Source organism: Silurus meridionalis, chromosome 8 (assembly GCF_014805685.1).
Source record: "Silurus meridionalis isolate SWU-2019-XX chromosome 8, ASM1480568v1, whole genome shotgun sequence".
In the NCBI taxonomy this organism is placed as follows: domain Eukaryota; kingdom Metazoa; phylum Chordata; class Actinopteri; order Siluriformes; family Siluridae; genus Silurus; species Silurus meridionalis.
The window spans coordinates 20,232,659-20,247,761 of NC_060891.1; the positions used below are offsets into that span (position 1 = coordinate 20,232,659).

General features: G+C 36.6%; 1 protein-coding gene across 5 annotated transcripts in view; it reads right to left on the reverse strand.

Annotated features, from left to right (window-relative positions):
• Nucleotides 1-15,103, reverse strand: part of myt1lb (myelin transcription factor 1-like, b) — a 105,281-nt gene that overhangs the window by 6,933 nt on the left and 83,245 nt on the right. For 4 of the 5 annotated variants that reach the window (XM_046855948.1, XM_046855947.1, XM_046855951.1 and 1 more), the window contains 6 exons: nucleotides 5,825-5,946; nucleotides 4,690-4,758; nucleotides 3,081-3,143; nucleotides 2,864-2,947; nucleotides 481-702; nucleotides 192-280 (listed from right to left, as the gene is read on the reverse strand). In XM_046855948.1, the coding sequence (XP_046711904.1) occupies nucleotides 192-280; nucleotides 481-702; nucleotides 2,864-2,947; nucleotides 3,081-3,143; nucleotides 4,690-4,758; nucleotides 5,825-5,946 (649 nt within the window). The remainder of the gene's footprint in view (nucleotides 1-191; nucleotides 281-480; nucleotides 703-2,863; nucleotides 2,948-3,080; nucleotides 3,144-4,689; nucleotides 4,759-5,824; nucleotides 5,947-15,103) is intronic. The other variant, XM_046855949.1, reaches the window with a different exon arrangement.

Genomic DNA, 15,103 nt, shown 5'->3' on the forward strand with positions numbered 1-15,103 from the left:
GTTTCCTTGTTAAATCTGTGTATTTCATTTTGTAATTTCTGTATGTTTGCTTTGTCAACAGAGTTCATTGCTTTTATAAATGTATAAAAACATTTCTTTGATTTGCACAAGAGTGACTGACTTCACTGTGTACTGTACATGTAATGGTTATTAAGAACCATAATTTGCTAGTATGAAGCAGCTGCATTTACCATTGCTTGGCCGTTTTATTGTAAGCATCTCCACTCCTGACAGTCTGGCCTTCTTCATAGCAGATGAAGCACGTGGACAACCTGAAAGACTGAATGGGAAAACCCCCCACAAATATAGACGTATTAATGTTTTTGCATTAGATCCTTGATCAATAAATGTAATTTTATCTCTGCTCAATGGTGTTAAAGGTTTATTGAGTAAGACTGTTTAGGTTTTGATTCTCTATCTAGAAATTGGTGTGATATTACCATATTATATTTGTTCTTTATAAATGTAAGGAAATCCCACCTTCGATGGGTTAAAAAGCTGCCACTGACATGACCTGAGCCGTCACAGCCTGGAGTGGGACAGGACATGCCGTCTGTCTTCCCAGCCTTCCACGTGAACTGTGTGCCGTTCATGTAGCAGTCCTTCTGCCGTTTGGCAGCCAGGGGGCAACCTGACGCACTGCGGTGAGACGCATACTTCCCTGTCACGTGACCCTGTCCATCACAACCAGGCACAGGACACCTAGAAACACCAGAACAGGTTATTTTCGAGCAACAAGTAAACATTTTTATTTTGTATTTTTTATCTTCAGAGTTGAAAGATTCTCAATTGAAATCAATTCCAAGAGATATTATTGTTTTTGATAATACACTTAATTAGCTTTATGGCTGGCTGACCAGATGTCTAATGTATGGTCTCCAAATTATTTTCAAGGTAAACAACAGCCAATTAGTACTTTGAACTGTTTTGCTGGGTTAATTTGTCAAATTTAATGTTTATTTCTATAGCACGTTTTCAAATAGTCTCAAAGCAGCTTCACAGAATGTAAGAATTATATATCCAAGTTCACTTATTTTTAAATATTTAATTCAAGAGTGAATATGTTCTTTATAAGTAAGTTTGTCCCTGATGAGCAAGCTGGTGGCGACTGTGGCAAGGAAAAACTCCCCGAGATGGCATAAGGAAGAAACCTTAAGAGAAACCAGACTCAAGAGGGAACCCATTCTCATCTGGGTTGCACCGAATGTCCATTTATACCAGATATACGATGTTGCGGGTTAAAGTGATGATGATCAGAAGTGAAAAGTAGTCCTAAATCAATGTAGCAGACTGTTGACATTAACTACAGTCCAATCCATCCTCAAAGCTCCCGTTCTTACTTCGGAATTTCATGGAACCACCCAAGGTGTTGATGAGAAACCGTCCCAAGCTGCACAGAGTGGCCTCCAGTCAAAGAGAACACTATCCAGAGGCAGGCCTGGACGAAGTGGGAAGATCCACGGAGGGGAGAGGGGCAGGAACAGTGGTCACTGGAACCTCATGTTTAACTGTATGTTTAAATAAGTGTATTTATCCCTTAAGAGCAAGTCAGGGGTGACTGTGCCAAGGAAAAACTCCTTTAATTGGTATGAGGAAGAAACCTTGAGAGGATCCAGACTCAAAAGAGGAACCACATCCTCATTTGAGTGACACCAAGAGTGTTATTATAAATTATTAAACATTAAAAACACCATAGAGTGAGAACTATCATTTATGTGTGATAATGGGTAATGTATTTTCTACAGTCTAATATATTAGACTGTAGAAAATACATTACTCATATATACAGTATACAGTATAAAGTCAACAGAAGTTGTGGAACCAGGTCCTCCTGAGCAACTTGTAAATTAGCTTAACATCTGAGATCATTATAGATTCAACACCAATGCTCTCCAGTGTTTGATGTTGGTGTGGGTTTGTTATTTGTTCTCTGGTTTACTCCTACCTTACAAAAACACCACTATTAACTGCCCAAAATGGGTAAATGAGTATACAAATGCCCTGAAAAGGACTAATTTCTCAACCAGGATGTTTTGCCTCATGTTTAGTTCCCAAGTTCTGTATTTACCATGACTCAAAACAAAGTGGTTCGAAGCCAGCTAACCCTGTAACCCTATGTGAGCTCTTTTAGCTCAACATCTTTGCATCCATGAGCTTTGAAAATGTCAAAATATTAAATTATCAGATATCAATAGCTTTAGATGAGGAAATTATCTAGCACCCTAAATGGATTTTTGGTTTGTGGTGCAATAATGAAATCTCTTACGTTCTCAAGTGTGAGTCACTGTGGGAGTCTGGAATTAGAGAAGTTACTCATTTAGGGACCGACTCCCAGCCACAGTTCATCTTGAATTGTTGGGTTTTTTTTTCAATATTTTATTTCACAAATGTCAGCAATTCTCTAATACTTTTATCCCTTGAGCTGGTTTAGAAAATGAGTTGTCTCTTAATTCGTCTGACATATGGGATCCTATTAGGCCAAGCCATCTGATTCACTTATTCTTCACAGATTCATAGGTCTTTCTAAAAATTGTCCCCAGTCCCCAGAACTCCTCATCACAGTCATCTTGGAGTCTCATCACTCCTCATATTTTCAGTCTCAGCCGCTTTCCATCTGCACTTACCTACAAAAATAAGACAGGCTTCGACAAAATTGTTTTTGCTGAAGTGCAAGCTCTTAAAATATTACACTGGCTGCCGTTCACTTTAACGTTCTATGTCGATGTCCTAATCCTCCTCTTTTTCTGAGCCAAGGGGACTTTTGAGAATCAAGTGCAGCTATGAATTTACTGACTTCAAACACTAGAATGTAGACTGTTTAAATTCAACTTGCACGTAAAGCTTGACGTTTGGAAGGCTGTACCTGATTGGTTCCTGGTCCTCTTTGTCCTCTTTGCTGTGGGTAATCTTTATGCCACTCTTGCGAGCTCGTGGACATCCTGACAAACTGCAAAAAAAGACAAATATTTGAGTATTGCACAATGGAAACAATGGAATTTATAATAGACAAATGGGATTGTATAAAACAAATCAATGAATACAATGCTATGTGACAACAATCATTAGAAAATTTGCTCTACCTTCTGTGGGAGGCATAATTCCCAGTGATATGTCCCGAGCCATCGCAGCCCGGAGTCGGGCACCTGGGACAGAAATACATGCTGTTACTGCCCGACGTTGAAAGTAGACAAAACCCTGAGTGACTGGTGTTTTCAATTATCACACGCTTGAAAACACTTGTCCGTCATTACAAATAGGTGATTTGATGTAGAATTTAAGCAGCTTATCTTTGCATCTAGTTATTAGTTCAGGTGAATAACGAGAGCAAAACTTCTGGAAAAAAAAAAAATCCTGGAACTGAAACATAACTAATTCACTGATCTTGAGTCTGGATGTTGAGCAATGCTTATTAAATATGCAGAAGTATTATGCACTGTCTACACTCATTTAAAACAATAAGCTTGGCTTTATAACCTAATACTAACCAGTGCAACTTTAGTCAATACATTTTTGCAAAAGTGTCCACACTTATCATAAACCACAGTGTGTCCAGGACAACGAAAACATTTCAGCTGTTTTGTAGAGAAGCACAACTTGGAAAAAAAATGTCTTTGTCATCATTTAATTTGTCTGCATAATTATTATTATTAATAATAATAATAATAATAATAATAATAATAATACTAATAATAATAATAATAATAATAATGAACTATTATTTCTAAATACAAATAAAAATGATTTCAATATTTTAAGATTATTTTTAACAACTTATTTATACTTTTAGCTTGAAATTTAATTAATATAATATATTGTTCTCGTTTTGACTAAATATGATAATTTTTACTTAACAACTTATTTCAAGTTATTATGCAAATGTTTGGAGTTAACTTTAAGTTTTGATATATGATGCTTACATTACAAAAAAAAAAATAATAATAGTAATAACTTTTGTGGTTGTATTTATAATGCAATAGTATATACAGTACACTTAGAATGTTATAAGGCATATATATTTTTTATATTATTTGTGAAAATGGGTGACTTTATAGCTAAAGTCTTATGCAAATGGATCTGAATTTCCTTAGTATCAGCAGTATGTGGTCATAAACCTATAATGTATTCTGTTTGTAAATTTGTAAATGCTATATAACTGCTGCTGAAAATGTTAATATCTTTAAAAAACACATTTCTTTTGTTTTATATTATTTATTTTGTATGTGTATATAACCTATGTACGTAAATAACATCTCATTAATTCACATAAATGTTTATAGGTAATTATACATGGCATTTACAAAAAGTGTAACCAAAATAATAATAATAGTAACAATAATAATAATAATGCGATTTCTGAGTAAAAGATTGACAGCATACAGCATACAGCAGTACAGCATACTAGTAACATCACAATCTCTTATAATAATGAGATCTTAAGTAAATATAACCACAGTATGTTCAAATAACGAGTTCTTAAGTTGAAATATTATGATTATAGCAGACAACTGAGCAGCTGAGGGTTAAGGACCTTGCTCAGTGATCCAGGAGTGGCAGCTGGTGATGCTGGGATCTGAACTCACAACCTTCCGATCAGCACTCCAGTACCTTAACCACTTCTTTTTCTTACATTAAACCAAAATGATGACAAAGCACTTCTATAGTTTAGGTTTCTCCTGAAACTAAACTTACTTGAGTTCTTGCGAATTGGTCGCCATCATACTCCGAATGCTTTTATCGGCTAAAGGACAACCTGAAAGACTGTAAGATTGTAAAAACTGATGTAAGTTTAGCAACAATATGGCTTATGAAAAGCAGCTGATACAAAACAAACACACAAACACCCACACAAAAAAACACAGAAACTGTTAATGCAGAAAAGCCATGGTGCAAGTGCAGGGGAAATCAGGATCTACACAGTGTTAACCCTCTGAATTGATTACTATCTGATGCTTACTATGTGGACTTTGCATTTTTGCTTGCTTCTCTATAACTTTAGTAATTTAGGTTTCATTAGCAAGCTTATATACACAAAGGGTTAACGTTAAGGTGGGTATGTACTGTGCTAGGCACTGTCAGACAGCACAGTCGAGGTAAGCTGAAAACAATAAATTCATAGGACGAATCCACCATGAGAAAATAAAATCACACCTTCTATGTGAGGCGTAATTACCGGTTACGTGACCACTTCCATCACACCCTGGAGTTTGGCATCTGTCTCCAGAAAAAAGTAGATAGAATCAAATCCCAAAATGTCCAAAACAAACAAACAAAACAAAAAAGGGAAACGATATGTGTGCAGCTCAAAACTATCCCAGTAACACCATCATAAGCATTGTATTTGTTGCTATTACCATGACAGTTAATCTTCCTCATGATGTCTGTCATTTTCTGACATCATTCCTGATTACCGTAGTAAGGCTTATGAGGGGGTTACATAGTGGTAATGCTACCAACGAGAACAAATTAAGTGTTGCTTTGAGTCTGATTTTGTTTTGCCATTGATCATAGTTCATTGTTTCCAGTTTAGCTTCACTGTCTCTCAAGACATCCTAAGGAATAGCAGCAACATGAACAGGTAGAATGAGAATGAAAGTCAAAAAATTACTATAAAGCATAAGGGAAAAAAGCACATAAGCCAGAGTAATGCTAAAGAACTCCGGCAGAAAGGGTGCTGTCGCGTTATGTGGCATGCAGCTGTGCTGAAGGCTGATCGCACTAAGCAGAGCAACACAACAGCAAAGAAAGAGACAAAAAAAATCATTGGAGAGAAGAAAAGGGTGAAGCGCAAGAGTGAGCAGCGCCATCACTTTCTATTTGGTCTTACGTTATTAGGTCCTTTTTGCTCTCTTTACAAGGGGCGAATTTTGGCTTGGGACTCGGGATGGCGACATCTGTGGCATACGCAGTGTCCTCTAAAATGTCCTGGAATGGATCTAGATCATCTGACTGTAAAAAAAAAAAAAAAAGAGTAAATGTGAAATAGTAATAATGTAGGAAAAGGCTTTTACGTGTCTGATTTGGTTTACTATGCGTACACGGAAACAAGACTGACTTTGTAAAATTCAGTGTGTGTGTGTGTGTGTGTGTGTGTGTGTGTTTGGTTAACTTCTGTTAATCTCGCAGCAGTTATCAGTGTGTGCTGCTGGCATGGTGGCCCTGGCATGCTACGCCATCTGCCAAGTGTCTTTAAAAGGGACAAAGGAACTTCTTAAATGTCTCATAAACACACACACACACACACTCACACACACACACACACACACACACACACACACACACACACACACACACACACACACACACACACACACACACACACACACACAACCACATTTGCACAAATACATTGCATCAGATAGGGTCTAAATAAGGCACAATAATACATATTGTGCTCACACAAAATACAATGTCAAGCAACTGACATATTCTTTTATAGTGTATATTCACACACTACAGACACAATTTGCTTTGCAGACAAATCTCAGCTGTAAGAAGGATCAAGTGGGATTCCTTTTAAAACAAGCAGTAAATCAAAAGTAGTAATAGATTTGAATTACTATCTTACTATAGCATAAATTAGACCCCTCTACATCCATATCTTAATATATTTGATTACATCTTCTGTTTATCCTGTACATTACCCAGTGACATCTTTATTATCAAAATTTTTAAACAGAATGAACTGTTAATATTTACTGAAATGAAAATGAAGATCGGTACAACATACAGTACAGACCAAAAGTTTGGACACACCTTCTCATTCAAAGAGTTTTCTTTATTTTCATGACTATGAAAATTGTAGAGTCATCAAAACTTGGAATTAACACGTGGAATTATATACATAACAAAAAAGTGTGAAACAACTGAAAATATGTCATATTGTAGGTTCTTCAAAGTAGCCACCTTTTGTTTAGATTACTGCTTTGCACACTCTTGGCATTTTCTTGATGCCTACTTTGAAGAACCTACAATATGACAAATTTTCAGTTCACTTTTTTGTTATGTATATAATTCCACATGTGTTAATTCATAGTTTTGATGCCTTCAGTGTGACTCTACAATTTTCATAGTCATGAAAATAAAGAAAACTCTTTGAATGAGCAGGTGTGTCCAAACTTTTGGTCTGTACTGTATATCACATATATGCTTCCAGTGGCCAGCTCTTTTAAAATATATAGAGCAATAATATGATCAGTCATGTTTGGTAATAATAGGTCTGAAAGCCATTTGGCTAATGAGATATGTTTTTAAAGTAATCCATTCAGAAATCAAAGTGAACATTGCATTTCCAACTCTACTCTATATTGATGATTGTTTACCACAATTTGCACACCACATAAGAAACTTGACCATTGTCAATCAAGTGTCACGCTAATGCTTGCAGGCATCTTGCTTAAGTTAACTAAGCTCTAGGCCACTTGGCATAACTTACTGGCCTCATATAATAGCAACACACAGGGTCAGATTACCGAGCAACACGGGAGCTGTGAGGATGGATTCAAACTGTAGTCTACTAAAGTAGCTCAGGACTATAAGTTGCATTTAATCACCTATCACTGCACACCTCAACAGCAATTAACTGTAATGAATGGACATTTGGTGCAACCCAGATGAAGATGGGTTCTGTTTTTAATCTTGTTCCTCTCAAGGTTTTTTTTCCTCATACCATTTCATGCCATCTTTTCCTTGCCACAGTCACCCCTGGCTTACTCTTAAGGAACAAACTTACAATTAAAAGGAACGAACTTATACATTCTTTAATCACAGCTTTATTGTCAAAATATTTTTCGAAAAACAAGCAAAATCAGACGATGTGTGAGAACAAAAGGGCAAAAGCAGAATAGAAAAAAAAAAAGAGATGAAACAGTACAGCAACAAGAATTCCAAAATATGGTCAAACAGCTAAGAATGAGTCACTGTAAACAATCATTTGCTATGAGATGTTGAGAGGAAGTCTCTTTTTATAATGAGTGTGTTTGTGTTAGTAGCTGACAGATGTGGTACGGGAAATGAGAGAGTTGACTGTGAATTGCCGTCTATGTCGGCCATATTGAGAGGCTGGCGGGTTGATGGGAACTGGACTCCCCAAGCTGACTGTGACATGACAACTGGCATTTGATGGCCATGTTCCTTAAAATTTACATTTACATTTACATTTGCGGCATTTAGCAGACACCCTTATCCAGAGCGACGTACAAAAGTGCTTTAAATCTACACTGGTACGCAAGATTACAAACTTAATATAAATATAACTTGAATTCTACAAACTTGGAAAGTGCTAATTTAGGTATTTCAGGAAGAGGTAGGTCTTCAGTCGTCGCTTGAAGATAATCAGGGACTCTGCTGTACGGACATCTAGGGGAAGTTCATTCCACCACCTCGGTGCCAGAACAGAGAAGAGCCTTGAAGTGTACCTACCTCTCATTCTGAGAGAAGTATACAGTATAACATTATACATAATATATACTGGTCGGGGCTATTTTGTGTTTTTGTCTAACTATGTCTGATGGTTGTTCATTTTGAAGGAGTCTTTAATGTGGCTCGCAACAATTAGTAGTCTCAAAAAGTGATTTGCTCATTTTCCATTGGACGCGCATGACTAAAGCATCGGATCACTATGCTGTGCATTAAACACGAAACAAAATTGAGTACTATATCTCATGAGTCCTCTGGTACAAGTCATTCTTTTGGGCACCTCTGATATAATGTCTAGGACGGATATGAATGTTACAGTTATAGCCATTGTTCTGCATAAAAACAAGAAATCATGGCTTTATTCATCTTTTACATTGCACTTAACAGTTCAAGTTCTGCTATCACAGTAAAAAAATATCAGCACACATCATTTGTGCTAATTTAATGGCAATCGACCTGATTTAAGCATCTGTGCACATGTGCAGGCAGTCACAGGTGTTTTTACCACGCACACACACACGCACAAAATGCACTGAAAAGCAAGAGTCTCTTACTCAGAAAGCACAGCAGCGTTCCACACAGCCAATTTGTATGCAAATAACAAAAGCTCAATTGGCTGTTGAACTGCACCAGTCAATCATTGATTCCACGGAAACGTGACGGAGAGGAAGTGAAAACGAATCTGTCGATTGCGCTGCATTAGGGAGATGTGACAATGTTTTTAGCAATCGGCTTTGAAAGGTTCAGGCGGAATGAAGTAGCGTTTCCAGAGTAATGGGTAAAAAAACTAAAAGATATTTTTTCCCCTTTTAAGAACAGCATAATATGTAAGAGAGCACAAATGTGTTGCAAAAGGGAAGACTTTTTTATTGTTGAAAGAACACGGAGTATATTTGTTTGATTATCCTTTTTATAGCAGAATTTTCATGGAACCAATCTCTCATAGAGTTACACTAGGTGGCACTGTGGTAAAATCAAAGAGTGTGTGCTTTTGTGTGTTTTCACATATTTTGCTATCTTGTCCCCACAAGGGTAGGAAAAGCTGACAATTCTGACCTTGTGGGGACATTGTCTGGTACCCATGAGAAAAACTGCAGCTTTTATTAAAACACAAACATACATGGATGCAAATACAGGGGTAGAACTTCAAATGGATAGTAAGACAAATATTAAATTTTTTCTCCCTTGCTTTGACAGTTCCTTATCCTCAGCATCATCACTCATGTTCATTAATATTCTAAAATTTTAATCTCACTCATGTCATTATTGATTTTGTGTGCACCTCTCTGATATTTTCACACAGAACTGAAAAAGTCACGATACACACTTTTAGTCTTAACTCTGTAAACCTTTTTGGCAAGCTTTCAGCAAACAGCCCACCTCCTAGTCATATCTGTTTTCATATTCATTTAGAATGTTATTGTTCCATATATTCTTTCTTTCACAGCATGGGAGAGAAAAGTCTAACTTGTGCCTCACACAGACACATGAAGCCAGTACATCTTTTTATGTCACAGGGCAGCTGAACATACTTGGAGGTAAGCATTAACTGTCCTTTTATTAACTGTCAGCAGTGGAAAGAGGAATGTCATTCCTTCCAACCAGAGAGCAGGGCCAATTATGCTCTCCTGAACTCCTGAGGATTTGATGTCCTGACGCTTGGGTGAATGCTGAAATTGTTAACTGAAAATCACTAATAGCTGCAAGTGTCAATCAAAACACAATGCCTGTAAAAAGCATGGACATTATTTCACCTGATATTGCGAGAAAAGTTATTTTACACTGGGATTTGTTCGATTTTTTTGCCAAATCCCACGATTTATTTGGAAATGAAATTTGAGCAATAAATAAAAAGGCATGAATCTATATGCAGCGCTTTATTAAATATATATTGAATGAATAGATTTAAGAGCCTGATTGCTTTTAGTGCTACTTTAAAAAAGTGTGTAGTGTTTGTTTTAGTAGAATGTTCAGGATGTGTTTTGCATTTTCATAATATTAAATCTGTTTCTTTGGTATAAAAGAAGAGATCACATGATATCTTCATAGTTGCACTGGAATGTCTAAAGCATCAGGGATGTGAAGTAAATTTTGGTGTCAAAACTAAATGACAATGATGCTGATTTAAATAAACATTACCATAAAAATTAAGAGCTCAATGATTTATACTTAATGCATATGCAAATGTGTATGCAGATTATAATCATTTATATTCACAATGATTGGCTAGGATTTTAAAATACAGCATTTTTGTATAACAGTGTAATTCAATGAGGTTTACGTCTTTATTCAAATTTTTACCTGAAGTGGGCATTACCCTACATTTCTGAAAGACGGAGCGAGAAAGAGAAGGAGGTGAAAAAACAGTAGAGGTAAGAGAATCAGGTGAGGAAAAAAGATGAGAAGATGAAAGGGTTTTGGAGGAGAGGTGATGTGAGAGAGAGAGAGAGAGAGAGAGAGAGAGAGAAAGAAAGAAAGAGAGATTGGAAAGGGTTCAGTTAGTCCTTGTATAGCAAAACCATAAAGTACGAAAGCTCCATTCTTCTATTTGTGTATAAGTGCATGTTTATGCCATCAGTAATACAGTGAACATTAAGAACTTTAAGGAAGAATGATAAAAAATTGATTTCTTTTTAATCACCTGTCAATCAAACTTTCATTAGTTTGAGCCTGAATTAGGAATACTCTTTTATCCATATTTTTGTTCCCCTCAGTATTACAAACATTGTGTTAGGATAAAAATTCTGTATATAAAAAAGCATTGTGTATGGACTAATGGGTACTACTTTTAATAATAAATATTGTTTTACAAGAAATTTGTATGGATATTTAAGAAATGGCCAGAAATCCTTTTTTAGGTGTTTCAACTTTGATATCATATCCAGGAAGAAAATCAGTTCAGGGTTAATGTTTATAAATTATTTCTATATATTGGTCACATGTGAGTGTTTAACCTGAAAGACTGGAGTGTGCAAATAGATCATATTGCCCACATTTCTTTATTGGCTTTTAAATCCTCACTCTGTATTATAAAGCAAATGCAAGACCAGCTGAATTTGGGAAAGAAATCTGTAATGGTAGATGTTTGAAATCTGACATATGTAGGAAAAACTTAATACATTCAACAGCCTCAGCAGTGTGTCTTTAGTGCAAAACACTGGAAGAACATTTATAAGGATTGCCATGCTGCAGTCCACAGGTTTGCTGCTTATATGAACCAAATAAAATAATGTGATAAAATTCCGAATTTGGTCCTGTCAGCACTTTGAGACCAGATAGGAATTTCATTGTGAATAATGTCTCGAATAGCAGTGGAACAGATACACTATAAGTTAGCTACTTATTCTGTCTTTCTCTTTCTGTCTCGTTCCCGCTGAGAACTCCACAGCACATATTCTCCATCTCTTTCTTTGTCTCTCTCTCTCTACCTAATTCCATCTTTCGCTCACCACACTTCAGCAGTTTCCCTCTGGCTCTTTTTGTCCATATGTTTTCCTGTAATTCTTCCCTCCCAGAGAAGAACCACATATAAGATGCCATACAAATATTTTTGAATATTTACAGTATACGTCGCACAGGAGACAGCGAGATAAATATATGAGAAAAAGAATCACCCAGAGTACATGCAGCTTTTCAACGGTTGTTTGTCTGCATATGTGTACAATAGCAGCAAGTCTCCACAAAGAATTACAAAATAGTTACATCTGCTATCATTGGTTGGAATTCGAGGCCTGAGCTCTGACACTGACCTGCATCACCATAGGAACTGAACAGCAGAGAACAAGACACTGGAAGAAAGAAGTCATTTCACATTCATATTTCTACCAGACGATTATAGACAGAGAAATAGACAGTGCGGGATGTTTGTCCTGAAAACAAATAAGTCCATAAATGAATGCTCTATAGTATTAAATGTTGTATATCTTTTTCCTTGTTCCTTTTTTCCTAGTCGTGATTTATTTTTCATGAATCAGCTGTTATCATTATTGTGTTAAATTTACATAGTGAATATCAGGACAGTTTGTGTCAAATAGTTTTAGAACTGAAGTTAACTCTTGCTGCCCTTCTGGAAAAAGGTGTCCAATTGTCTAGATCAGGGGTCTTCAATCTTTTCCAGAAAGGGCCAGTGTGGGTGCAGGTTTTCATTCCAACCAATCAATGGTCACACCTGATAGTCATTGAAAATGAAGATCATTAGATTTAAACAGGTAGAATTTGGTGTGGACTTGCTTGGTTGGAATAAAAACCTGCACCCACACTGGCCCTTTCTGGAAAAGATAGGAGACCCTTGGTCTAGATGGTAAATCAAACTATGCTCCAGATGGTCTCTTAGTCTCTGGTTCAGCATAAATATATACTAATTCTGAGGTTGCTTGTCTGTATAACTCTTTATGAGTTGACTTAAGATCAAGATTTTTTACAGACAATACAATCAAAAGACCCAACACAGTATGTCACACAAATATGCAACATCAAGAGAAGCAAATGCAAATGCTGTTATATAAAAAACGTTGATACATCGTTCTTTTAGTCTGCATATAGTTGCTTTAAATGAAATGGAATATCTATGAGACAGGTTTCTGTTATCACTTGTATTATAACAGCTATTAACAGTTGTTCCCTCTCTCTTGATATCAATAATGCAAAACACACAGCTTGTAATGGTACTGAGAAAAAATGGCCAAAGGTGTAAAGTCCTGAGGACTCTCAGTCAAGAAACTTAAGTGCTGACGCGGTGGATTTCTTTCATAAATGTTAAATAAACATCTGCTAACGAAAGACTTCTTCTACTGAAGTTATTCTTTTTCTAACTTGGATTTACACTTTGGGATGTTATTGTGCTGGATGGTATCTTTTTATTCAGCTGTCTAACAAAGGCCTTGTGCCAAATTAGATTGGTAATAGGAGGTATGCAGTAAAGAATGCAGACCCATAGCAAGAGGCTGCCACCACCATGCTTCACTGAGGATATTGCATTCTCTAAATGATATGCTATCTTTTTGTACCAAACATACCTTTCAAAATTACACCGAATAATCTCAACAGATGTTTGTCAGCTTTAGAAGAGATGTCCTGTTCTTATTTATGTCACTGTGGCACATAATTGTTTTTTAGTTGTTGATGATGATTTTCACCATGTTCTGTGATGGTATTTGATATTTTAGAAATTCTTTTGTAGCCCTCTCCTGATCATTGAGATCCTGTTCAGATTTTAGAAGCTAAGATTTTGCCATGGCTTCAGTAGTTGGATTAAACGTGAGGAGACATCAAGAAAATCGTACAGAAACAGCTGTTTATGTTCTAGGGATGATCAAGGTCTTAAGTCTCAGGTCTAAAGTAGGATTCTATTGTCATTTCAACCATATACAGTACACAGTGAAACAAAACAAGGTTCCCCGGGACCAAAGTACCACATCAGACAATATAAATAAGTAAAGGTAACACAAAACTACACAAAAATATGAAAGGTATATGATAAAACACCTATGAGCATGAGCACGAATGCTGGTTAATTCTATGCACAGTTACTTGTAAATGCCCCATTAGGAGTGTAGATTGAGTTTTCATTTGCATTCCTAAAATGTTTCTAGTTGTTTTAGACTTAAATGTTTTGTTTTTCATGTTTATCACATTCAAAGCGGAAACCTATTTAACTTGATTCATCCTTGTTTAATTTTTTTTTACATCACAAAACACTTTTAACCAACAATCTAACAGAAATGTGAAGATTTTTATATTCACTGTACATGGCAGACTCAATTCACCCTATTAATAATACGAAATCTATTTATAGCAGCCATGGGATCTTATGATGATCTATTCAGCTTCCTCTTGGCTTCCGCCACAGCTTTATGCATGACAAACGGCCCCATTTGAGGCAGTTATTTTTCGAAGTGAAATAATCAGAGGAAGTGAAGTGAAGGCGCAGTGAAGGCACAGCCGTCAGAAGCGGAGAGGAGCACCATGCTGTCTCTCAGCCTGTGACAGGAGGAGATGGGTTTTGCCGCAGGCCAGCTGCTTCTCTCATTCCCCCACTCCTCTCTGCAGAGTGACAGGAGATGGATGAAGGAGGAAGGGAAAGAGAGATAGAGAGAGGAAGCTCTCTTGCTCTCGGCACTTCCGATCACCCACCATATGCAATCATCCCTCCTTTCCAACCCTTTCCATCCTTCCATTTTTGCACATCTCACTATTAGTGTCAATGCCAGTGTGTGTGTGTGTGTGTGTGTGTGTGTGTGTGTGTGTCTGCCCACCTCTGTTTGTGTATGTTGTATTGTGTATATCCAATAAGGTCACAGAAAGGCAGACAGTTCTGCTTCTTGGTGACTAAAGATCCTACGCTGGCCAACACTGTTATTCTGGCTGCCTTATTGGTGAATCCCAGAGGAAAAGGAACCAAATACATCCATGGACCTTGCCTTTTATTAGTTACTAGATTGATATAGCTAATTAACTGGCAGTTTAGTGTATAGAGCTACCCATTTATCATGTTACTCATTAGTTTTCAGAACATTTTCCATTAATACTCATTATAATAACCAGGGCCCAAGACTACTGTTATTTCCCTGTACTGAGAAAGTATAAAGGAATCAATTTCACAATATACTGTATGTCAATACTTGTTGTCTGTACATGCTTATATATACGTAAATGGTTTAGTTTAAGGGCTAATAAACTGCAGGAGCTC